Raw genomic sequence first — 23785 nt, 5'->3', positions numbered from 1 at the left:
TAGACAAGGGCTGCCCTCTTGGTCTGCCTCTGTGATGTTACTCACCGGGCTGGCATGATCTGCGTAGTCGGCATCTTCCTGGCATACCCTCTCTGCGCTTCTTGGCTCCCTTGCCTGGCCTCTCCAGGATGTCCAGATGAGCTGCTGAGCCAGAATGGAGGACATGACCCCTCACTCAGGTCCCTCTGACTCCCTATGTGTTTCAGGGACACCTCGGGCCAGGGCCGGTTCTGCACCATCTTCAGGTCCTACTCCAGGGGCGCACAGGTAAGACCAGTGACACTCTCTTGCTGCTTTTCAGATGGTTTCTTGTGACCTTTTCTGGTCAGGCAGCTGTCCTGTCCAATATCCAAAGCACATTATTCCTTTTTAAGGGATTTTTTGATATATGAACATCAGGCTTTCCCTGATAGCCTGTATATTAAATGTCCAGTGTGGCCTGCTCTAATCAACTTCTCTGGGACTGACTTTTTACCCATCAGTGTTTTGTTTTTTTTTTAAAGAAAACCTCATGACATAGTAAGCATAGGTCTTCTGGACAGCTCTCCAAAGAAATGGCACTTGTGCGCAGTAATGCACACCAGTGATTCGACGCACTTGAGAGGCTGAGGCAGGAGGAGTCTCAAGCTCAAGAGAGGTCTTGACTCAAAATCAGAAGGGCTGGGATGTAGCTCAGTGGTGGGACGCCCCTGGGTTCAATCTCCAGTGCTGCACACAGCCATCCTCCTTGACACTCTTTCTGATCGTGGAAGCCTCCCCGCAGTGTTGACTATGTCCTCAATGCACCTGCTTTCAGTGTCCCTGTACAGTGCATTGCTATTCTCAAGCTGTGGCCAGTGGCCTTCTGCCTGGTGCTTTGGAATGTGCCCTGAACATAGCACAATGGCCATAGCACCCTCCCCGAGCTATTGAAATACATCTTGTTAAGCTGGATGTGATAGCATCGCCTGTAATCCCAGCTACTCTGGAAGCTGAGGCTGGAGTCTATGAGTTGGAGAGTTGGAGGCCAGCCTGGGCAACGTTAAAAAAAAAAAAAAGATTATATATATATATATATATATTTTAACCCAGGATACTTTATCATTGAGCCACATACCTATAGCCCTTTTTGTTTATTTTGAGACAGGGTCTCACTAAGTTGCTTAGAGTCTTATTAACTTGCTGAGGCCGGCCTTGAGCTTACAATCCTCCTGTCTCAACCTCCCAAGCCACTGGGATTATAGGCATGTGCCTCTGTGCCCAGCTTTTACATCTATTTTTAAACATATTTTATTGGGAAGCCAGGGTTGTGCTCAGTGGTAGAGCACTTGCCAGCATGCGTGAGTCACTGGGTTTGATCCCCAGTACCACATAAAAAATAAAAACAAAATAAAGGTATTGTGTCCATCTACAACTAAAAAAAAATATTTAAAAAAATGTTTGGGGGTTGGGGCTGTAGTGGTAAAGTGCTTGCCTACCATGTTCAAGGCCCTGGGTTTGATCCCTAGCACTGCAAAAAAAGATAAAGCCTGGTACCTTGGCACACGCCTGTAATCCTAGCAACTTAAGAAGCTGAGATAGGAAGATCGCAAGTTCAAGACCAGCCTGAGCAACTTAGTAGACCCCTTCTCAAAAAATAAGGGCTGGGGATATGGCTCAGTGGTAGAGCACCTCTGAGTTCAGTCCCCAGTAACAACAACAACAAAAAAGTTTATTATTTTCCATTTGCTTTTCAGCACTTTCTAGTTTCTGCAATAAACATGTAGACTTTTACAATAAGACAATATAGTAAAGAGAGCAGTTACCCTGGTGGGGCCTAGAGGGTTATTGGGAAGTCATGGAAAGGCAGTTTAGAGTAAGCCTGGCTGGGCTCACCTGTGGTGTTCCCACCATAGCACTATTAAGCTCTGCCTCTGCCAGACTGTTTTCTGGGAAGCAAAGCAGGTGTCATTATTTCTGTGTTCTTTCCAAAGTATCTATGGCAATAGGTGGGTTTTGATTTGCTTTTTACTTTTGGAAGTTCTTAGTTGCCATATCCTGGCTAAGAAGAGTAATTACAAACCCCAAGTGCACATCTTGGGCTCAGGTGGGGAGTACCAGGTGCTTCCTAGTGGCCTTGTCCCAGGAGAAGCCCTGAGCCTGCCCTGGTACTATCCTGTCTCTCCTGTGTGTGTCCTGCTTGGGGAACAGCAGGGAGGTAATGGAGTCTCTAGAGCAAGTGTAGCAATGCTTCTGTGTGCAGCCCCTGATGGCGTGTACCATCCTTCCAGATCAAGCAGTGTCATTCTCTGACCCCCTCATGAGGACAGAGGCCTGTGGATCTTGGGTCTTGAAGATGGCACCAACAGAGGCCTCTGGCCACTGTCTTGCTCGTCACCTGTCATGTACAGCACTGTCTTGTGGCTGCTGCAGAATCCCTTTACTTTTCACCAAGGAGCCACAGGCTGTTCTCGTTGGCACCTATGGGCCAAGCACATATGCTGTCTGTGGCTGAGGTCAGAGGTGGCCTCTTAAGGCCCCGAAGGCTGGTGCTACCCACGGAGGGAGTAAGATGGTCACCCTGGTGTGAGAACCTGGGGCTGGGGGCAGGGGAGTCTGGCTGTGCCAGTGAGAGGAACTGCCCTGTTCTGTTGAGGGCTCAGGGTCAGCTGGCTTAGAACCAGCTGGTTTGGTAGTGGTAAGTTCCTCAAGGTAGAGGAGGGCTTCATATGGAAAGCCATACAGGATGACTGCTGAGGACAGCAGCCACTTGTGGGTGTGGGTGGCACTTATTCCTGGGCAGAGCCTGGTGCTGAGGAAACAGGCAGGAGGGTTTCACTCTGGCTGTTGTTTGTTTTGTGGTACTAGGGATTGAACCCAACCCAGGGCTTTACGCATGCCAGGCAAGTGCTCTACTCAAGCTTCACCCCACCCCCAGCCTGTCAAATACTATTTTTTTTTAAATTTTAAGTTGTTGATGGATCTTTATTTTATTTGCTTATTTATATGTGGTGCTTGGAATTGAATGCAGTGCCTCACACATACAAGGCAAGCGTTCTACCGCTGTGCTACAACTCCAGCCCCCCCGCCCTTTTTAATGAAATCTAGCTCTGTTGCCCAGGCGCCTCTAACTCCTGGGCTCAAGAGATCCTCCTGCCCCAGCCTCCCAAGCTGTGCGACCGCAGGATGATACCTGGATACATTTTTTTTTTTTTTTTTTTTGGTGTGTGTGTGAGGTGGGGCTGCTGGGGATTGAACCCAGGACCTTGTGTATGCAAGCAAGGCAAGCACTTTACTAACTGAGCTATGTCCTCAGCCCCTAAGTTTTGTTTTTAACCGAGGCACCTCTCCATCTCAGTTCATAACATAGGTCCATGTATCTGTCAGAAACTCAGAGTAGCTGTGCCTCCAGCCTGTGTGTTTCTGGCGTGTGGGTTGGAGATCAGAAAGCAGTCATAACAGAAGGGCATCCCTGCTTGGACCCAGCAGTCGCACTTCCAGGAGTTTATCCTAGAGGCTGAGCTGAGCGAAAACAGGGGCGCTCCAAGGGGCCTTACAGCAGGTTGTTACCAAAGGCAGCATCTGAGGCTGGGAACTGGCTCGTGTCAGAGAGGGTGGGTCTGAGTTCCAGAAGGGGATATCCTGTGTGTGAGAAGTGAGCCAGGAGGCATGGGGACCTCTGGGAGACACTCAGGGGGCTGGAGGAGGGGAGCACCTACATTTTTTACTTATGCCTTAGAGTACTACTTAGCTTTTAAAAATCAGAGCATATATTACTGTCACACTAAAAAGGCAAAATGTGGTAAGTAGTCTATTTTCCCCTTGTTCTGCCTCTTTGAAACACAGGAGTGATGCTGGGATTCTTTTGGGATTGGTTCTGGTAAAAAGGAACCACATTTTGGTTTCTTGGCTATCCTGCCAAATAGTTCATCCCAAATAGTTTTCCCAGACAAATCCATGATTACTGCCTATAATGAGACCAGTGCTGGCCTTTGTCTTTGTGACTTTCCACCCTGCCTCTTCTGCTCATAACCACAACTGATTGGATTTAGACAGTATCAGAAAGGGCCTGCCTGCTTAGGGCACACAAGAGGAGAGCTGGGACTGCTGGCACTAGCCAGGAGGGGTGGCCAGGGCTCTCGACCACCTCAGGGCACAGTTGAAGCCAAAGCCAACCTGTCCAGCCTCAGTGAGCCTTCTACTCATTCCTTTAAAATGTGACACAAGTGTCATTGCAGGAAATGGGGAAAACATAAGAAAGAAAGTGGAAATCACCTGTGCAGACTTCTCTGTGCAGTATTGTGTTTATATCCTCATTCTGTAAGATATGGTGCCAGGCACAGCGGCCGCACCTGTGATCCCAGCGACTCAGGAGGCTGAGGTAGGAGGGTTGTGAGTTCAGGCCAGCCTGGGCAACTCAGCAAGGCGCTAAGGACTTGGCAAGACTCTGTCTCAAAGTAAAAAGGGCTAGGATGTAGCTCAGTGGTAAAGTGCCCCTGGGTTCAATTCCCTGTACCGGGGAGAAAAAATCATCATCCTGTGCACAGCACTCAGCCGTCTCTCGCCCTGAGCTTCACTATCTGACCACCCATCATACCTGTGAAGTGCACTTCTGCTATTTTAATTTTTTGCATGACTGTTATGCCTTACATTGTCGGCTTTCCCAGTGAGTGTCGGCCCACCATATGGTTGTTCCTGGCTCTCAGCAGTGCTGAGTTGCCCCCTGACGGGAGTCTTTGGACTCCGACTCGGATTGCCATATGATGCTTCAGGGGGCACTGACCCCCCCCCTCCAAGCCAACCCTCTCCTTGTAGCAAAAGATAGGCTAGGTCCCTGTGCCTGAGCAACAGAGCTTACACTTAGGTGTGTGTTAATTTATTGTAAGTCTTACCATTTTTTGCCCACCCATCTGGCTCAGGTTGGTCAGTTCTTCATAGGGGTGCCTGGCCTGGGGGTTTCCCCTCTGGGCTAGAGGGGTTCCTCCTGGATGTGGATGCGGCCCTGTTCTAGGCCTGCTATCCAAAGGATAGGGCCTTTGTCTTAAGGAGACCTGGGGCCACACTGGTCTTGCAGAAACGAGAGGGTGTGTTGGAGGGGAAGGCTCTGAGCCCTGGCCCTGAGGTGCACACTGCCCTTGCCTACACTCTCAGCCCTTGCCTGTCCTCTGTCATATGCAGCTTTGTGGCTCTCTGGGTGGGTTCAGAGTGCTGCTGAATACTGTGGTGGCTGGGCCCCTGCTGGAGAGCCACGAGGGTGTCACTGCTGAGAGATACTCAGGGCAGGTGAGACAGCCCAGAGCTGAGCTCCTGCTAATTGGTCTCTAAGGGATGTAGCAGAAAAGACCCCATAGCAGATCCTGCTCAGCTTGGTTGCGGGGAGCCCTCATGAAAACCTGCTCCTGTAGCAACTAACACCCTGCTCTGCAGATTTCTGGTTGGAAGACTCAGAAATGCCTCTGTTCAGCTCTGCTCAGCCCCCAAGTACTCCAGGGGCAGAGTTCACTGCTGGACTGACTGCAAGGACACTCAGCTCCCATCTTGCAGCTCTGTGGCCACATAGCCCAGACCTGGGTGTGTTACAGCTTAGCTTCTGTGATGTTTGAATGGTTTCAGAGTAATGCCTGTGCTGTGCCTGGAGATCAGAAATTGAAGACATCTCAGGGGTGGGAGGGAGTAGCATCTGAGCCACCCCCTCTTACAGAAGGTTTCCTTCAGCTCCCCTCCCCACCCGCCCCCTTGTTTGGCAGCAGGTACATTTCCCATCTGATGTTCATGCTAGTAACCCACAAAGTCTGCTGTGCCAGTGTTCCTGGGTCCACGCTTAGGTGACCTCTGTAGGTGACCTCTATGTGTCTCCCTTGCAGGGGATCCTTTTGGTATATGACATCACAAACCGCTGGTCCTTTGATGGCATTGACCGGTGGATCAAAGAGATTGATGAGGTAGGTGTGGGTCTGCACCCCTGCAGGGGAAGGCACAGGACTAGGCTGTACCCGGGTATATTGCCTGCTATGACCACTCCATAGCTTGTGGGTGATGGGGGGGTCTGCTCAAGACTGAGGGGTTGGTGTGTCCTGAGATTTGCCTCTGAATACTGTGTCTCCCCAACCCAAGCATGCACCTGGGGTCCCCCGGATCCTTGTTGGGAACCGGCTGCATCTGGCCTTCAAGCGGCAAGTCCCAACCGAGCAGGCCCGTGCCTATGCGGAGAAGAACTGCATGACATTCTTTGAGGTCAGCCCCCTGTGCAACTTCAATGTCATTGAATCCTTCACTGAACTCTCACGCATTGTGCTTATGCGGCATGGAATGGAGAAGATCTGGAGGCCCAATCGAGGTGGGTGGCAATGTGGGGGTGGAGCTGAGAGTGCTGGGGGGAAAATGGGAAGGCTCCTCCAGAGCCACAGTCCCCTTTTGCTACATGCAGTGAGCAGTTCTGCATGTGGGGTCCCTCTGGAGATGGGACGCCAGCAGCTTTGCAGTGTTCTGCCTGCCCTATTCCATACCTCGACCAGAAACCACGGGAGATGGGACCATTGACCCGTGCTTCCTGGCAGTTGGCTGCTGGGCAAATGGGTGGTCACAGTGGAGCCCAAACCCCTCCCTTCTTAACAGGAGCCATAGAGAACCTTCTTGTACCCTGGGCCTACTCTGCCACAGGAGCATCTGCAGACTGTGCAGACCTGAGCTGGGTGCCGCCAGGCTGGGCTGAGTTGCACTCTAACTGGAGCTACGGGAGGGGCTGCAGAATGGCTCCCAAGAGCAAGTCAGCCTCTGCCCCACCACAGCTCCTAGGGCTGCTGGTCTCGCAGCAGCACCTTGCAGTGCACTCCATTCTAAGAGGGAAGGCAGGAGGGAGCCACTCTTTGCACGGTGTCTGTGCTGGGAGGCTGAGGGCAGGGCCCTGTCCTAGTTGGGAGAGGGCAGCTCCTCAGCACATATCTTAGTGGGCCTCCTGGCCCCCATCTGATTCCCCCTGCCACAGTGTTCAGCCTGCAGGACCTCTGCTGCCGTGCCATTGTCTCCTGCACCCCAGTGCACCTCATTGACAAGCTTCCACTACCCGTTACCATCAAGAGCCACCTCAAGTCCTTCTCCATGGCTAACGGCATGAATGCCGTCATGATGCATGGTCGCTCGTACTCCCTGGCCAGTGGAGCTGGAGGCAGCAGTAGCAAGGGCAACAGTCTCAAGAGGTCCAAGTCCATCCGCCCGCCCCAGAGCCCTCCCCAGAACTGTTCTCGGAGCAACTGCAAGATCTCCTAGCAGGCCAGCAGGCACCACTCTGCAGACTCTGGGAGGCTCAGTGGTGGAAGAGCGCTCCCGGGCAGGAAGACTTGGCCACACAGCCTGTTTCGGAAGCGTCCGGTTCTCCTCCACACCCAGCTAGGTGGAGGGGAGAGCACACTCCATGGATGAGGCCCAGGGGCCTTTGGGTAGCTGGGCTGCTGGTGCTACAGAGACCCTGGTCTGAATCAACCCCAGACTCCAGGCTATCTGGGCTTGGGCCAGGAGGGAGCCTGGCTCCCCTTCCTTATTTATATAGAGAACATTTTGCCTGTTTTGTACATTTTTTTAAAGGCTGTCAGGGAAGATGGATGCATCTGTGTGGTGAGCTTGCCTCTTCACGCCACAGCAGCCATGAGGAGGGCCCATACATCTGGGGAAAGAGGGGCTTGAGGAGTGATGGCAGGAGGTGCAGTTGGAACAGTAGTTCTTTAGATTTACATCCAATTTGCCTGGGGTGTTTGCACTGCCCATGCCAGTGAGAAACAGGGTACCCCAGAAGCTTCTGGCAGAGGTCTTGGCCCCAGCGTATAACTCTGGAGATCAGTGTGCTGGGCATAGGCAAGGATGTGTGACTTACAGGAAAGGGGAGAAGCAGGGTGTGAGGGACCCCCCTCAGCCATTCCAGGGTCCCTGCCTGCTATAACTGGGTACCCTCGGTAATACTCACTACATAGATCAGGTCTCCAGGTCAAGGAGATCTATAGAGCCTTCTGTAGATCTGCGAGTGACACTGGAGTGACAGTGTTGGCATCTGAACCTCCAGACACTGCCAGGACTTATTTTCCCAGCAGCTCGTTCTCATCTGTGGTGCCCTTTTGCCTGTGAGGTCACATGCTCTTTGACCGGAACCTCTTTGACCTGTTTCTTAGTGGTACTGCCTGGATAGCAGCCTTGTCTGCACCTTGGGCCCCTCTGGAGGACCTCCCAGCAGCCCTTGTGCCAGTGCACAGTGTCCTTATCCTCACCCCATGAAGCCATGGCCTGGTCCTTCTCAGTGCTGCCCCCTTGCCTGGCACCCCCACCCTCAGCCTCACTGGTGCTCAACTCTACCTCCTGCCCTAGGGCCCCAGCCACCAAGGAGCCCTCCCTGGGCTGGGACCCCTCTCTCTGGGTCCTTCATAGTGCACGTGGTACAGGACAGTCCTACTGCAGGTGTTTCAGGGCACCGGTGGACATGCAGATGCAGCACTATGGCTGTACTGGGAGATGGCTCCTGGGCTGGGGAGCTTGTGTCAGGGGTGGCTCCACCATCTCCCAACCCCAGCAGCCCTGTTGCTGCCAGCAATGCCCTTTTCTCTGGAGTTGTGAACAGAGCTACACAGACTTCATTTTGAGGAGCTGGACAGTCCCACGTGCACCATATCAACACTACCCTCACTGCTGCTGGACCCTGCATTCCTGTGTCCTTTGAGCTGTTCTTCCGTTTCTTTGTACAGTAAATGTAACTCAGCTGTGCCCTCCCTGTTGGTTTTGTAAGGTCAGTCCGATTTTATGGGCTGTGGTGGGGGTGGGTGGGTCTGGCAGTGGTGCCCTGCACAGGGACCACCACAGCTTTGTGCCTGCCCATCTGAGCCCCAGCTTTTTTGAGCCCTTTGTCTTCAGGAGCTGACCTTGATGACCTGCAGGCACACTAGGTTTGCATACCTGTAAACGAGGGCTGAGGGTGGGCTGGGCTGGCCTGGTCTGTGCGTAGTGTACAAGTCCTAGGGAAACACCTCCTCATGTGGAGCCCTTATTTCCAGCACCCACAGTTTGCCACAGCTTCAGGAACCCCAAGGGTGGGACTCTGCCGAGTCCTGCTCAGCCAGGGGTGAGTCATGTCCTGGAGGTCAGACCTGAGCAGGATAAGAATGCTGTACTCCGCAGATGGCCCTACACTCCAGGGACACATGCTGCTCCTTGGGAGTGGTCTAGGCCTTGGGCACCCCCACACTGGGGCTGCCAGGCTGCAATGAGCTCCTGTCCCGACCCCATCTGTAGGCTGGCCTAGCCACCCACCCCTCATTATCAGGGGCCAGCTCCCCATAGCTCCTGGGTAAGTCAGGAGACATTGGCGCCTGGCAGCCATCTCTTGGTTCCATTCTGGCCAGACCAAGCTCTTTATTACCCTGCCTCCTGGGTCAGGAGGTCAGACTCAGGGCTACTTCCTGGGGCCCCCAGACCTCTGGAGCCTCAGAAGGGTTTGGAAGGGCAAATTCCAAGCGGCCCTTTGTCCTGCCAGGAGCCTTTGATCTCCCCAGTGGAGGAGGGGCCTCCAGCCCAGCTGGCCCCCAGGTCAGGCCAGGCAGCTGGGGGCAGGGAGAGACTCCTGGGTGCTTGCGGGCCCTGGGTAGTTTGTAGGACTTTGCTCGTTTAGGGCCCTTGGACTTGGCCATCCCTATGGACCCTGGGTGGATACCCATGTAGAGCCATATCCTGGTGCTGGGCAGGCCTCACTTATGCCCTTCCTTGCTCAGCCCAGGAAGGGCCTGGGCCAAGGCCAGAGCCAGAGCCAGAGGCTCCAGCAAAGTGGGTATCTCTGGGAATGCAAAGTTCTGTGTCGGCTCAGGGCCTGAGCTGCCAAGGCCTCACCCCTGCAGATTCCACATGTACTTCAAGATCTGCTGGCAGGTTGTGACCCTGACAGGGACATGGAGAAAGTTAGTGTTCTTCCCAGGAAGTGAACAGACCCCCTCCCCATCTGCTGGGCTGAAATAGCACCCCTGTGCCTTACCTGGACTCAAAGGTGACAGGTACCACCTGGACCTGCCTTGGGGAAACCCAGGCCTGTGGTCAGTTGGGGTGAGGTAGGGGCCTGAACTCCCCCCACATGGGAGACCGAAGGGTGGGGATAAAAGCTGCTGAGTTCTGTTGGCCTCACCCCTCCCCCCTAAATCGAAGGAGGAGGGTCTTCAAGGAGACTGACCCCAGCTGACTTCAGCCTATGGAGGGAGGGATTCCAGCTACTGTGTCATCCCCCTCCTCTCCTCCTCTCTGGCCAGAGCTAGCCCTTCTCCGCCCCTCAATGACCCTGCGCTATTGAGCCCTGGCCCCTCCCCAGCCTCCCCTCCTCTCCCTATGCTGACCAGGACCTGCAGTGTTTGAGAGAGGAGACAGATTAGGGAGGGGAAGGGCTACACAGAGAGCTCTGAGATTCCAAAACCCACCCATCTGGGGCCAGGGGGAGCATTTGCAGTGGGCTCCAGCCTCAGGGGCCAAAGGGGAACCCAAAGAATAATCAGGGGAGAGGAAGGGCCAGCCGGGTAGCCCCAGAGAGTGGATGCCTGCAGAGTGTTGGGCTCTGTGGGGCCCCAGGAGGGGCTGGCAGCCACACGGCTATGCCCCCTGGCCCTGTGGTCCCCATGCCCGCCCTGCAACTGTTCCTGCCTCTGTTCCTCATCATCAGACTGGCCTTGGGGGCTGGCCTGCTGCCAGAGCTAGGGAACCACCCCGGCCTGTGCCCCAACCAGCTCAGCCCCAGCCTGTGGGTAGACGCCCAGAGCACCTGTGAGCGAGAGTGCGCCAGGGACCAGGTGAGTGTGGGGAATTCCAAGGAGTCTTGGGTGCTTGGCCCCATCCTAGCCCTTTCCCTGGGGGTGGAGGGCAGCCCTAGGAACCCACTTCCTACTGGGGCTCTCCACATTCTTCTGCCAAGGTTTTGGCCATTCCCCATACAAGGGGCCCGGGTCATACCCTATCTTTGCCCTCATCTGTCTGAGAATGGGATCCCCTTTTCCTCACCAGACCTGTCTATTTCCTGCCTGGGCAGCAGTTATCCTGTGAAGACCAGAGTGGACACAGGCCTCTGAATTTTCCCTTGCACAGCAATCTTACTGTGGGCCATCGCCCTTCCCTCACACTGGGAAAGGGGTGACCAGAGGGTTGGCACATGGCCATCTGTGATGGTGGGGGGCTGCTTTTTTCTGTATGATGCCAGGGCAGAACCAGGTCCTCCCTCATACTAAGCCACACCCTAGCCCAAATCTGCCATTGAGCCAGGGCCTTGGCACACGGGGAGGGAACCACAGTGAGTCCTGCTTGGGGATGTTAAGGATTCAGTTAGGTGATATGTGACCAGCTTTGAAGCTTATCATACTGGACAAAAAGCACTTCCTCCACTTTCCAGAGGGAAAACCAGCTCAGGGAGAGGCCACAGGGGCTGTAGCTGCAGGCATCTGTACTCCCTGGAGCAGGGGCAAGGTGGAGACCCTGGGCCAGGTGGGAGGGCCTCAGGGCTCTGCTAAGCTACCTGCCTCCCCCAGGATTGTGCTGCCTCGGAGAAGTGCTGTGCCAACGTGTGTGGGCTGCAGAGCTGCGTGGCAGCCCGATTCCCAGATGACCCAGCTGCACCCACCACAGCAGCCTCCTGTGAGGGCTTCAAGTGCCCACAGCAGGGTTCTGACTGTGACATCTGGGATGGGCAGCCTGTATGCCGCTGCCGTGACCGCTGTGAGAAGGAGCCCCACTTCACCTGTGCCTCTGATGGCCTCACCTACTACAATCGCTGCTACATGGATGCTGAGGCCTGCCTGCGAGGCCTACACCTACATGTGGTGCCCTGCAAGCATGTCCTCAGCTGGCCACCCAGCAGTCCAGGGCCACCAGAGACCACAGCCCGGCCTATGCTGGGGGCTGCCCCCATGCCACCTGTCCTGTACAGCAGTCCCTCCCCACAAGCAGTGCATGTGGGGGGCACGGCCAGCCTCCACTGCGAGGTCAGTGGCCGCCCGCCACCTGCTGTGACCTGGGAAAAGCAGAGCCACCAGCAGGAGAACCTTATCCTGCGCCCTGATCAGATGTATGGCAATGTGGTGGTCACTAGCATCGGGCAGCTGGTACTCTACAATGCCCGGCCAGAGGATGCTGGCCTTTACACCTGCACTGCACGCAATGCCGCAGGCCTTCTGAGGGCTGACTTCCCACTCTCTGTGGTCCAGCGGGAGCCAGCCAGGGACAAGGCCAATGGCGTGCCCACTCTGGCAGAGTGCCTGCCTGGCACGCAGGCCTGTTCAGGCCCTGCCTCCCCACATCATGTGCTCTGGAACTTCGATCCACAGCGCGGAGGCTGCATGACCTTCCCCGCTCTCGAGTGTGATGGGGCCACCCGGGGCTTCGAGACATATGAGGCGTGCCAAAAGGCCTGCACCCGCGGCCCTGGTGATGCCTGCACCCTGCCAGCGGTGCAGGGGCCTTGCCAGGGCTGGGAGCCACGCTGGGCCTATAGCCCACTTCTGCAGCGGTGCCTGCCCTTCCTATACAGTGGCTGCGAGGGTAATGGCAACAACTTTGAGAGCCGAGAGCGCTGTGAGGATGCCTGCCCTGTGCCTCGCACACCACCCTGCCGGGCCTGTCGCCTCAGAAGCAAACTGGCACTGAGCCTGTGTCGCAGTGACTTTGCCATCGTGGGGCGGCTCACTGAGGTGCTGGAGGAACCAGAGGCTGCGGGTGGCATTGCCCGTGTGGCTCTGGACGACGTACTGAAGGATGACAAGATGGGCCTCAAGTTTTTGGGCACCAAGTACCTGGAGGTGACACTAAGCGGCATGGACTGGGCCTGCCCCTGTCCCAATGTGTCTGCCGGTGATGGGCCACTGGTCATCATGGGTGAAGTACGAGATGGTGTGGCCGTGCTGGACCCTGGCAGCTACGTGCGCGCCGCCAGCGAGAAGCGGGTGAAGAAAATATCAGAGCTGCTGGAGAAGAAGGCCTGTGAGCTGCTGAACCGCTTCCAAGATTAGCCCTGCTCTTCCCCACCCTGCCCTTCTTTCTGATGAATAAAAGCTCTTCCTTGCCCTTGGAACTCATGGGCTGCTGTCAGTGGGGGATTGTTACCCTTCCAGGTATCCCCACCCCTTGGCCTGTTACCAAGCTGGGGTCTTCAACCAACTGGGGTTTTGGCTCCATCTGAGGTCTCCAAGGAGAAGCAGCTCACCCTGGGGACCTCCTGCTTCACAGGTGGGGACCAACTCCATTCTGCCGGTCCCTTGAGGCCCTAGATGCCCACAGGCCAGACCCTTCTTCCCACCCGTCCCACAGTGTGGTAGATACTCAATGGGCAGCAGAAAGTGCTTTATTCCAAGGCAGTCTGGGCCCAGGTTCCATGAGCCCATACTGGTGGGGCTGGTCATTCCAGAAACCTGGTCCAGGGAGATAGGGATGGAGTTCTGGTTTGTGCCCAGACTTGGGCACATGCACGCAGGATGAAGGGGAGGAGTTATTCTTTCCGGAAAATTAGGCACTTGTTGTTGGCTGGCATGTCCACCTACAGAAATACTTTGCTGGAGTGGCCCTTGGGCCCCAGGAAGGCCACTCCACCCCAGCTCACCCTGCCTACCATCTTCTCCAGGAACAGGCCACTGGCCTGACCCAGGTCCTCAAGAAGGGCTGTGTCCCTCAGTCCCCACTCTGGGTTCCTGCAGCAGGGAGGAAGGTAGGGTCTTGGCCAGGGCCAACCAGGGACACCCAGCCCACCTCTCCCTAAGCCAGGCCCCTCTCACCCAGCTCTGACCTGCATCTTAGGGTCAAGTCAAAGTCCACGTTGCTCTGGGGGTAGATCTTCCCATTGACTGCATAGGGCTGCATGGACAGGGGGCATAGAACCAGGGTCAGTCATTCCCCAGTGGGCCATGGACATGCTGGCAGGCTGAGGTCTGAAGAATGAAAAGGACACCCCTTTTCTGCCCCCAAAAGGGGAAGCCTAGAACCAGGTGGAGCCTGGGCAGAGCCCAGCAGGCCATAAGAGGGGAAAGGCCCTGGGGCAGGACAACTCACCCCATAGGTGATGAGCAGAGCCTTGGGTTTGAGCAGATGTCCAGCAGCTCTGAAAAGCCCCTGGGGAGGAGGAGGCAAGGCAGGGTGAGTCACCTTCCCAGACCCTGGAGAACCCCTGCTGGAGACAGGGCTATCCTGGCCGCCATTCTCTCCCGAGGCATCTCTGCAGCCACCCACCTTGGTGCAGCTTAAGGGACTGATGTGGCTCATGTTGATGCAGAGCAGCAGGTCCAGCGAGTGCGGCAGGATCCCTCCCCAGTGCTCCCACTCCCAGGTCACGTCCAGGTACAGCGGGGCCTTAACGTTAGACAGACCCTGGGCTTGCGTGGTGGCGGCGATGCTGTGGAGGGCAGCGGATGAGGGAGAGGCAGAGGGCCCTGCAGTCGCTTCACCAGGAGCCCAGAGAGCCGAGCAGCGGGCCCGCAGCCCTACCGCTTCCACAGCCTGGTTCCGCACCCCTGCCCGGCCACCCTCTCTGGCAGCCCGCACCCGTCGCACCTATCCAGGCAGCGCTGGTCCACGTCGGACGGCTGCCACTCGGCGTGCGGGAAGGCCCGTGCGAAGTGCACGGCGTGCTGGCCGGAACCAGAGGCCACCTCGAGCACACGGACGCCGCGTTGCGCGGGGTCCACGTACTGCTGCAGCACGCGCAGGATGGGCTCCTTGTTTCGCTCCGCGGCCGCCGCCACCAGCATCGCCACCGCGCTGCCAGGAGTTGGACAACTGAAAAGAGGACGCGCGACACACCTTAAAGGGTGGGTCCGCAGCCCCGAGAGGGGCCCCGGCGGCCGATGCTGCTGGTTTATGGACGCCTCTTGGTTAGGAACCGCGTCACCACTGCGCGCCAGTGTTTTCAGAGAGCCTGTCTCTCCTTGCACCGGAACCTGTGCTTCCTACTTCCCTCAAGTCTGCTCTGCTCTTCATGGCTGCGGTGAGCTGGAGCTGGTTCCAGAGATCGGAAAAAGGGAAAACAATCACATGCGCCGCCCGGGAATCGAACCCGGGTCGCAAGAATGGGAATCTTGCATGATACCACTACACCAGCGGCGCAGCTGTGCAAAGGAAGCTGCCACAAGACCTAAGAATTATGACGCAGCCTGCCGCGCAGCGGGCACAGCGCATGCGTTATCGTCACCTGAATTTGGTCTCGAGATGCTTCTTGGAGTCCGAAAAACGAACGCAGATGGAGAATGCAGATCCGAAGACAGCCTTCATTCGAGCCTTGGCCATGGAAACCATGACAACCATGGGCACTCGGTTGTTGATGGGAGCGGAGCGGTAGTGGGAGTCTGGTGGGCGTGGCCCTAGTGAGGCCCTCTGGTGGGCAGGGCCTTGCTTGGGGTTGGTGAAAGGTGCCTGATGGGCAGGGCCCGATTTGGGGCCCTGGTTGGGGGATCTCATTGGGACCCAGTTGGTCTAGCCTGGCACTCAGTGATGCTCAGGACTTCTCTCTAACACAGAGATGACCAGCGCCCGCTCGGGGTCCCTAGCGGGATAGATAGCGGGAGCAGAGACCCATGAAATCTAGTCTGACGTTGCGATGTGTGTGTACTCAAGGGAGCTTCTTAGAATACTCAGCTTGGGGTCCACCTCTCAGAGGGTCCGATTCCAGAAAATGCAGAGGGCAGTGCTCTGCAGTCAGGACTGGCCAAGAACCCCCATACCCCACGTCTTGCGGACCAGAGCTGAGGGTGGCCGCTGACTAGGACTTTAGCCTGTGGTAGATGCTGAGGGCATATCCAAGGTTGATGGATGGGATGTGAATGTGTTTAGACCAGGGAGGGCTAGTGATGAGTCCCAGGGACAATGCTGTAGGGCTGCCACTTAGGATGGCTCCCTCAAGAAAGCAGCCAGTTGGGCTGGGGCTGGAGCTCAGTGGCAGAGCACTTGCCTACCAAGTGTGAGGCACTGTGTTGGATCCTCCGCACCATGTATTGTTTCCATTTTTATTTTAAAATGAGAGAAGCAGCCAGTTGAGGACTGGCGGGCTTCCCCTCCTCCAAACAGCACTGTGAAGTGGATATATATATTTTTTTCATTTTTATTAACTTTTTTTTTGTAGTTGTAAATGGACTGAATTGAATGCCTTTGTTTTATTTTTAATATTTATTTTTAGAAGTAGTTGGACACAATACCTTTATTTTATTTATTTTTATTTGGTACTGAGGATCAAACCAGCTACAGCCCCAGCCCTGTGAAGTGGATATTGATGTACATACAGTGTTGGTAGTGACCCTGACTGGGTTCTGCAGCAGGTGAGGGTGTAGCTTCAGGAGGACCTGGAGGACTTTGACAGCCAGGGAACCACCTAGGTAGAGGTGTGCCACTCACAACCCAGGCTTCCCCTGGGACTCTCTGCACACAGGCAGGAATCCTGCTTTAAGGAACTGTTCACAGTGTTCAGCAAATGGCATTATGCTTAATGGTACTGGACTCTGGCCGATACCACCCCCACCCCCACCCCTGCTGATCCATCACTCCACCTGGCCTCCGCACTGCCAGAGCTCAGCGCCTGGCAGAAAAGCAGATGAGGTGGCGGAGCGGCTATTCCGCAGTCCGTGTGTGGGATCACACATTTCCTGGCAGGCAAGTGTGTTAGATGCTAGCAGCAGTCTGGGACCTCTGTGGGATAACATTCCCCTGGATAGCCAGGGTTGACCTTGTTGAAGTCAAGTGCCAGAGACTGAATTTAGGCCTGAGAGATGTATGTATACTGGGTAGGAGGCACCATAGCAGGGGCCACCTTTCCACATGTGACCAAATCACCAGGACTCAGCAAGCCACAGGTCCTTGGTTGTATGCTGTGGAAAGAAACAAGGGATTCCCTTGTCCTGCAGCACCTACTGGCCCTTGCCTCATCCTTTCTTATTCCCTGGACACACTCCCCGTCCTCCCAGCCTGTCATTGTCTTGGGGTCTGGCCTACAGAAGATGCTTAGGCAATGCCTGATGAGTGAGGGTCAATCCTATGCCATTCTCACTCACAAAAGGGCCTGTGGGCCATGTCCCACCTCACCCCAAGTCAACAACAGGGCCCAGCCTCTTTCCTAGATCCCAGCTCATCTGCCCACTTTTCATTGCCTGCCCCCCACTATCCAGTGGGGGTCCAACACCCCCACTTTCCTTCTCAGGCCCTATGCAGCGCTCCCTCCCATCCCTCCTTCCACCACTCTCCTGGGTATATCAGTTTGTTTAACTGCTATAACAAATTATCCCCAAACATGGTGACTTTTAGAAAATACATGTATTTACTTTAGAAACTGTCAGATTATGGCCACATTGCTCCAGTCTCTGTTCCAATTTTTTTTTTTTTAATTTTTATGTGGTGCTGAGGAACGAATGCAGGGCTGTACATATGCTAGGTGAACGCTCTACCGCTGAGCCACAACCCTAGCCCCTATGCTTCATTTTCATACAGCCTTCCTCTGTGTCCAGATCTCTCCCTTAAAAGGGCCCCAACTCTCAAGTTAGGGCCACCTTAATTCAGGATAAATTCATGCTGAAGTCGCTGCCTTGATTACATTTATAAAAACTCTTACTCCAAATAAAGAGGTGCCAGGTGGAGAGACACACACACACATTACAGCACTGGGGACTGAACTCAGGGGCGCTCTACCACTGAGCTACATCCCCAGTCTTTTTAATTTGAGATAGGGTCTCACTAAGTTACCCAGGCTGGCCTCAAATTTGCGATCCTCCTGCCTCAGACACCTGGGGCAGCCCAGCAGGGACACAGAGGATCTGATTTCTGAGTAGCCTTGGGGCTGGAGTGGAGCTGACCTTCCTCCACCCTTCCCAGCTTAGACCTGGTGTTGGGCCTCCAGGCTTCCTGCATCCACCTGGGGGCACTGTTACTTCCCATTCCTTGCTAAATTTACCCCTTTTCTCTTCTTAGACTCCCTAAGATGAAGGTGACTCCCAATACCGGCCCAGACCTCTCCAGGCACTTGGTTGAGGACCTTCAAACATACGCAGAAACTCCCTTGCTTCCAGCGTGTGCAGAGCACCCCTCAGCACAGGTTCCCCCTCACTACAGATACCCTCAGCACAGACCCCCACCCCCATGCAGAGAGGCCCCCAGTAAAGCTCCCTAGCATCCAAGGCAGAGCGCCCTCTCTCCGGTTAAGGGCTAAGTCACCGCTCAGGGAGGACTCCGCCTGGAGGTCGCAAAGACCACCGACCTCGTTCTGCACTGCAGCATCGCATCACCACCAGATGCCCCACAGCTGGGAGCGCCGCCAGCGAGACGTGCCAGTTCGGCACCGGCACGCGGCCCCTTTAAGGGCGGGGGATCGTGCACGAGCCGCTCCGCCTTCTGCCCTGCTCCGCCCGCTGCCCTTAAAGGGGCCACGCCCGCCTCGCCGCGGAGCGCGAGCGGTCGGAGGGTGCAGATCCGGCCGGCGGGCGGGGACGGCGGCCGAGTGAGGGCGGAGCGGCCCTGGGTGCGGGCAGGCGTACCATGTACACCATCACCAAGGGGCCCAGCAAGCTGGTCGCACAGCGCCGCACAGGTGCGCCCAGCGGTCGGGAGCGCGGGCGGGCGCGGGCATCGCGGACCCGCGGCTACTGACGTGCCCTCCCCGCGCCCGTAGGTCCCCCGCAGCAGCAGGTGGAGAGCAGGCTCGGTGAGCTCCTGAAATGCCGGCAGCCCGCGCCGCCGGCTTCGCCACCCCCGCGGGCTCAGCCCTTGGCGCCGCAGCCCGGACCCTGGCCCTTGTCGAGGTGAGCGTGGCCGCCGGCGGCCTGGAGAGTGACCTTGGGGAGAGGTCGGTGGACGCCGGCGGGGCGCACCGGTTAGCCTGCTCGTGCTTCCGCCCACCTGGCTGGGCCTTAGGGCTCGGCCTGGCTAGCGTGGACACTCCTGGCCACGTGGGGCCCGCCGGCCTGTGATCCGCTCGTGGGTCAAGGGGGCTCCGGGTGGCAGAGTCAGACGCACCGGGCGACCTTGGGCTGTATGACGGACCTCTTTTGGACGGCCGAGGTCAAGGGCTGGGAAGAGCTGCCCAGGGCGCAAGCCCTCAAGGTCTCCTGGGTGTCCTTGTAGGAGAGGTGCACGTGTTTCCCTCTTGCTCTGCCAGGCCCCAGCCCTCTGCCCTTCACCCCAGACATCCTGGGGCACTGGAGTCCCCTCCTTTCCAGCAAATGCCGGGGTGCGTTAGGGCCTGCAGCTTCCTTCCTTTCCTAACCAGCCGCCTGCCCAGTGCCCCAAGGAGGCTCGTTCCCAGCCACTTTGCCCTCCAGGGACCCTGACCTGGAGGTTAGCCTCCTCCCCCAGGGTTGAACCTTTTACTCCTTTGGCTCAATTTACTCCACTGTTTCCTTCTGGAGCCTGTGGACTTTGCTCCCGCCTAGGCCCCAGGTGGGGGTGGCATAGGATCAGCTCAGGGCTCCCTGAGGCAGTGTGGGGCACACCCCAGGAGGTGGGGGCTTTCCAAGCTGAGAACTGACAGCCCCCAGGGGTCCAGAATTGCAGGTTAGCTACAGCTGGGGGTGCTGTGTCTCCATGCCCCTCTCAGCTGCTGGGGCTCAGAATCCACAAGTGGAGGGATGTAGGGTCAGGTGACTGACTTTTTGGAGAGGGGTGCTTCCTGATTGAGGGACACATTGACATGCTGAGGCTCTCTGGCAGAAGTGTCCTAGGCCAGAGGTGCGCCCTGGGGAGGGGGTGAGTGGGGTCTTGGGGACATTTGGCTGACATCAGTCCATGTCCTGGTTGTTCCACCCAGTGGAGGAAGCTGAGGCACTCTAGTGTGTAGCCACCGTGTGGTTATTCACTCAGGGGGTGTAGGCTGGAGTGGCTGATGGACCCCACACCTCTTACCTGGGGGAGCTTCTTCCTCTCCAAGGCTCCATTGCTGCGGACAGCAAGGGCAGGTCCCTGGCAGAGTTGGGAGCAGTGTCAAGGAGGCAGGAAGGAAGAGGGTAAGGTAATGATATTGCCCTAAGTGGGTAAGGACTGCAAGGGACACCCCCAGGTCCACTGTTTTCTGTAGAGCATAGACCCCCAGGAGACCAGATGTGGTGTGGACACCTGAGGTTTTCCATTAGTCAGCCAAGCCAGGCATGCTGGAGGGGAAAGCGGAGGGGGGGTGGCCTTCAGTTCTGCTGGACTGGGCAGGGCTCACTGTTCTCATTTCCTCTGAGGTCAGTGGGTTGCACCCAGTCCTAGTCCTTCGGCTAGGAGATTCTGGCAATTCCATATGTGGCCCCCACTCCTGCTTCTTCTCAGGGGCCACCCTCCAAAATCACCCACCTAACACTCCCATAGCTTCCTTGCTCAGTATCTTTGACTACCCATCATTCATCTGACCAATTGTGGGAGAAGGGCAGTGGTGACCACTGCCTGTCCTGCTGGCACACAGCAGTCCCAGAGTTCCTGACCTGCTAAATGTATGGGCTCCAGTTCAGGCTAGGCATGGATGTGGGCATTGCCTTTGAAAGTGGACAGGCCAGCTAGATTGGCACCTCTGGCAGTCCTGTTGAGAGAGAAGGAGACAAAATGGGGCAGTATGATTACCTGTCCCCAAGGGTGGTAGGGGGCATGCAGGGACCACCAGAGGTGGGGAGGTAGGGCCTGTGGCCAGCAAGAACACATGAAGGAGGCTGGCTTGAGGGTTGGTACTGGGTCAGGGGTGTGAGCTCTGAGGCCAGGACTAATGCTGAATCTTGTTGCTGTCCCCTTCCCACTTCTTTCCAGCCCAGGTTCTTGGGCCAAAAAAATAGGCTGCTGGTCTACCTTGGAAGTGGTGGAGGGGATACATGAGAGGAAGTGATAAAAGAGGAGGTCTGTGGGCTGGCACTTGCCTGCACAGCATTCCTAAAAGCTGATATAGGTTGGCTATCCTTCACAGGTGCATACTGGGGCTGTTTCTTCCCCTCACAGAGCCTGGGCTTTATATAACTGGTGGGGTAGTGGGTTGCCTTGCTGGGACCCCATATCAGCCTGAGCACCACCACCTAGATCCCTTGTAGTTCATAGGACCAGTTGCATTTCTTCCTCTTAAAAATTTGATGTCCCATTTCCAAGCTTTCCTGGTGTTTGAAGTCTTTCAAAGTGGGGGTGGTTGCAGGCAAGGGGAGGTTGCCAAGAGGAGGACAGACTTTTATGCCCCGGCTTGCGCACAAGCTCAGGCAGTCTCGAGGTTGGGGAGGAGCCGCTGTCCCTTCTCAGTCTCCACCTGCACATCTAAGGTTCTCTGTGGCAACAAGACCCTGCCGGCCCTGGGGCTGGCAGGACCCTGCGCCCCTCAAGACCCTCCTCTTTATTTTAGTGCCCCTCTCACCTGAGGAGGAACCCAGAGCGGCGTGGGGCACCTGAGCCCAGGAAGGCGAGCAGGCCGCCCGGGACCGCGAGTGCCTGGTGGAGCGGCAGGCGCAGCCCAGGACTCTGGCTCCCACCTCCTGCTGTAGGTGCGGCTCCATTCCCTCCACGGCCCCACCCTGGGCTTCGTGTGGGCATCATGTGCACAGGGCTCAGCCCTGCCCTGGGCCTGCCTGGCTGGGACCTGCTCAGTGGCCCCCTGGACATCCTGTGCAGCACCATGGGGGCCATCTCACTTGTATTGCCCCTTGTCTCTGGCTCATGGGGAATGGGCTGGGTTGTGGTCACGCTCTCCCCATTTGATTCTCACAGGCTTTTGGTCCTCATCCCCTCAGGGCCTGGGGGCAGCCAGGGAGTGGGAGTGGCAGAGACCATCCAGCTGTTAGGTCTGTTCTCCCACATCAGGTATAGGTAGAGGAGTAAATGCGCCTGCCAGGTGGGGCTGGGGAAGAGACCTACTCATGACTGAGGTCTACTTGGGCTGTTGAAGGCCTGTCTGGTGGGGGTGAAGGGCAGTGTAGAGGGGCACTGGCTGTGCCTCTGCCAAGGTCGGATACAGCTGGTGAACCCTCCCTGGCCCAAAGTTGCTTCCCTGGGACCAAGGTTTGCAGATGTGAGCTGAACTGCCCAGGGCCTGCAAGGGAGGCCTACACCATCAGCTGCTGCAGGCCACTGCTCTGTGGCTGAGGAAGGGCCAGGCTGGGCCTGGTCTGGAGCAGTGGGCATGGCCCAAGGCTGCCCTTGGGCTCTGCCAGGTGGCACCTGGGCCTGGATGGGTACTGACCATACTGTCTCCTCCCTCCCACAGTCCAGGGCCAAGACTTGTGTTCAATCGAGTGAATGGCCGGCGGCCCCTCACCACATCCCCATCTCTTGAGAGAACCCAAGAGACCTACACACTGGCCCACGAGGAGAATGTCCGCTTTGTGTCCGAAGGTAGCGAAGGGCTAGAGGGTATGGCTTGGGCTATGGGTCCCAGTGAGGTGAACTGGAATGACCCCAGGTCCTCCAGCCTGCTGCAGCCTGACTGGCTGTGCTTTTCCTTGGCTCTCTGTAGTCTGTCCTGTGACCACCCAGAAGACTGCCTGCTCCCAATGCTGACCTGAGTCTAGGGTGGCCACTAGGCCCTCGGCAGGGAGGGGCTGCCAGGGGTCTGGCTCAGCCTGACCACCCATCCCCTATAGCCTGGCAGCAGGTGGAGCGACAGCTGGAAGGTGGCCAGGCCAGTGAGAGTGGGCCAAGGCCTGTGCAGTACGTGGAGAGGACACCCGATCCCCGGCTACAGAGTGAGCCCCCAGCCCTGTTCCCAGGAATTCTCCCAGATCCCGTACCCCAGGGAGCCCTACTCCATGTTACTATCTTCCCTTAGCCTCTCTGTCCTGACCTGGGTCCTGCCAGGGGCTTGGGGAGGGGACTCCTGAGCTGGACCCCTTCTTCCCAATGCCTGCTGTTTGGAATCTGAGTGAGGGGCCTGTGCTCAGCTTAAGGGCAGAGACAGTGACCAGTCTGGAAGGTGGTGTCACTGTCCAGCTTCTGCTCTGCCCACAGACTTTGTGCCCATCGACCTGGACGAGTGGTGGGCACAGCAGTTCCTGGCTAGGATCACCAGCTGTTCATAGTGGCTGCCTGGGAAAGAACACTGCCAAGATGGACCCTTGGCCAGAGAAGGCCATGATATCCTCCACCTTGTGGTCGGCTAGAAGCTGGCCTCACCTGAAGTGCCACATTTGGACTTTTGTACCTTTGGTTCCTTGGCCCAGCTGTCCCAAGCTGGCAGGGGCCAGAAGTGGAACCTGTCTGACCTCAGTCCGGCTCACTGCCCAGGGACCAGCCCTGGGGCTGGCAGGGAAGAGCTGCAGGCTAATAAAGTTGAGAAACTGCCCTTTGGAGTGGCCTTGACTTGAGAGTGTGGGGTCCTTGTGTCAGCTAAGCGTACCTTCAGCCATCCACTCTGGTGCTTCTGGGTCAGCAGGGGCTATAGCTCTGTCCAACTCTGTCTTCGGCTTCTCACCTAGCTGTCTTCCTGGGGCCCTCAGCCAGCTCCTTTTGCTGGGAAGTCTGTGGACCCAGCTCTGCCCCATCTAATGCTCTCCTATTGGCATTTACTGTTGCCAAAGCAACAGGGCCTAGAGAGGCTAAAGAACTGGTCCTGAAATGGGAATCTAGCCACCCAAGATTGGGGCTAGGTGTTGGGATGCCAAGTCCCACTCTCTGAGGCCACCAGGCCTGACTTAAAAGGACTGGGTAAAGATGTCCTGCAGGTCTAGGGGTGGGTAGTGAGCCTGTGGGGACAAACATTGTTGTTTGGGAACCTGAGTCTGTGGGCCCCCGTGGGCACTGACACTAGCACTGCCTTTCTGATGGGTCAAGGGTGACCTTGCCCGTCTTGAGGCAAGAAGACCTGGAGTACGGCGGGTGCTGTCCGGGTCCCTCCAGAGGGTTACAGAGCCCAGGTGAGGCTCAGCCT

General features: G+C 56.6%; 4 protein-coding genes and 1 non-coding gene across 9 annotated transcripts in view; 3 read left to right on the top strand and 2 right to left on the bottom strand.

Annotated features, from left to right (window-relative positions):
* Positions 1-8720, top strand: part of Rab40c (RAB40C, member RAS oncogene family) — a 33416-nt gene extending 24696 nt beyond the window's left edge. Inside the window, exons 4-7 of one of the 2 annotated variants that reach the window (XM_026385512.2) lie at positions 207-267; positions 5823-5900; positions 6073-6295; positions 6944-8720. In XM_026385512.2, the coding sequence (XP_026241297.1) occupies positions 207-267; positions 5823-5900; positions 6073-6295; positions 6944-7224 (643 nt within the window). In that variant the 3' untranslated portion in view covers positions 7225-8720. The remainder of the gene's footprint in view (positions 1-206; positions 268-5822; positions 5901-6072; positions 6296-6943) is intronic. The other variant, XM_026385513.2, reaches the window with a different exon arrangement.
* Positions 8721-8807: 87 nt separating this feature from the next.
* Wfikkn1 (WAP, follistatin/kazal, immunoglobulin, kunitz and netrin domain containing 1) lies at positions 8808-12965 on the top strand. The gene is made up of 2 exons (XM_026385511.2): positions 8808-10760; positions 11490-12965. The coding sequence occupies exons 1-2, from the start codon at positions 10566-10568 to the stop codon at positions 12963-12965; spliced, it is 1671 nt and encodes a 556-aa protein (XP_026241296.1). The 5' UTR covers positions 8808-10565.
* Positions 12966-13279: 314 nt separating this feature from the next.
* Positions 13280-15281, bottom strand: Mettl26 (methyltransferase like 26). Of its 3 annotated transcripts, XM_026385455.2 has the most exons (7): positions 15134-15280; positions 14497-14940; positions 14176-14338; positions 13999-14058; positions 13736-13803; positions 13562-13640; positions 13280-13489 (listed from the first exon to the last, which is right to left on the bottom strand). In XM_026385455.2, exons 2-7 carry the CDS (start codon positions 14691-14693, stop codon positions 13442-13444), a joined length of 615 nt encoding a protein of 204 aa, XP_026241240.1. In that variant the 5' UTR covers positions 14694-14940; positions 15134-15280; the 3' UTR covers positions 13280-13441. The 3 variants fall into 3 exon arrangements, with proteins under 3 accessions (XP_026241240.1, XP_026241238.1, XP_026241239.1); XM_026385453.2 differs by having other exon boundaries at positions 13280-13640; positions 15134-15281; XM_026385454.2 differs by lacking the exon at positions 15134-15280 and having other exon boundaries at positions 13280-13640; positions 14497-15044.
* Positions 14978-15048, bottom strand: Trnag-ccc (transfer RNA glycine (anticodon CCC)). The gene has a single exon. It is a non-coding gene; the product is annotated as a tRNA-Gly (tRNA).
* Positions 15282-18328: 3047 nt separating the features above from the next.
* On the top strand, positions 18329-23217 carry Mcrip2 (MAPK regulated corepressor interacting protein 2). 2 transcript variants are annotated; one of them, XM_026385456.2, is made up of 5 exons: positions 18333-18508; positions 18590-18719; positions 22127-22254; positions 22503-22604; positions 22867-23217. In XM_026385456.2, exons 1-5 carry the CDS (start codon positions 18457-18459, stop codon positions 22935-22937), a joined length of 483 nt encoding a protein of 160 aa, XP_026241241.1. In that variant the 5' UTR covers positions 18333-18456; the 3' UTR covers positions 22938-23217. The 2 variants fall into 2 exon arrangements, with proteins under 2 accessions (XP_026241242.1, XP_026241241.1); XM_026385457.2 differs by lacking the exon at positions 22503-22604 and having other exon boundaries at positions 18329-18508.
* Positions 23218-23785: the final 568 nt, after the last annotated feature.

This window comes from Urocitellus parryii, chromosome 9 (assembly GCF_045843805.1).
Source record: "Urocitellus parryii isolate mUroPar1 chromosome 9, mUroPar1.hap1, whole genome shotgun sequence".
Lineage (NCBI taxonomy): Eukaryota > Metazoa > Chordata > Mammalia > Rodentia > Sciuridae > Urocitellus > Urocitellus parryii.
This window is presented reverse-complemented; position numbering and strand designations above follow the sequence as displayed.

Coding starts and splice junctions, on each gene's coding strand:
- Mcrip2 (XM_026385456.2), top strand. CDS start 18,457: ATGTACACCATCACCAAGGGGCCCAGCAAGCTGGTCGCACAGCGCCGC. Junction 18,509..18,589: donor GGTCGCACAGCGCCGCACAG/GTGCGCCCAGCG, acceptor CCGCGCCCGTAG/GTCCCCCGCAGCAGCAGGTG. Junction 18,720..22,126: donor GGACCCTGGCCCTTGTCGAG/GTGAGCGTGGCC, acceptor TCCCTCCCACAG/TCCAGGGCCAAGACTTGTGT.
- Mettl26 (XM_026385453.2), bottom strand. CDS start 14,693: ATGCTGGTGGCGGCGGCCGCGGAGCGAAACAAGGAGCCCATCCTGCGC. Junction 14,339..14,496: donor GACCAGCGCTGCCTGGATAG/GTGCGACGGGTG, acceptor TGCCCTCCACAG/CATCGCCGCCACCACGCAAG. Junction 13,804..13,998: donor CTCTGCTCATCACCTATGGG/GTGAGTTGTCCT, acceptor CTGTCCATGCAG/CCCTATGCAGTCAATGGGAA.
- Wfikkn1 (XM_026385511.2), top strand. CDS start 10,566: ATGCCCCCTGGCCCTGTGGTCCCCATGCCCGCCCTGCAACTGTTCCTG. Junction 10,761..11,489: donor GAGAGTGCGCCAGGGACCAG/GTGAGTGTGGGG, acceptor TGCCTCCCCCAG/GATTGTGCTGCCTCGGAGAA.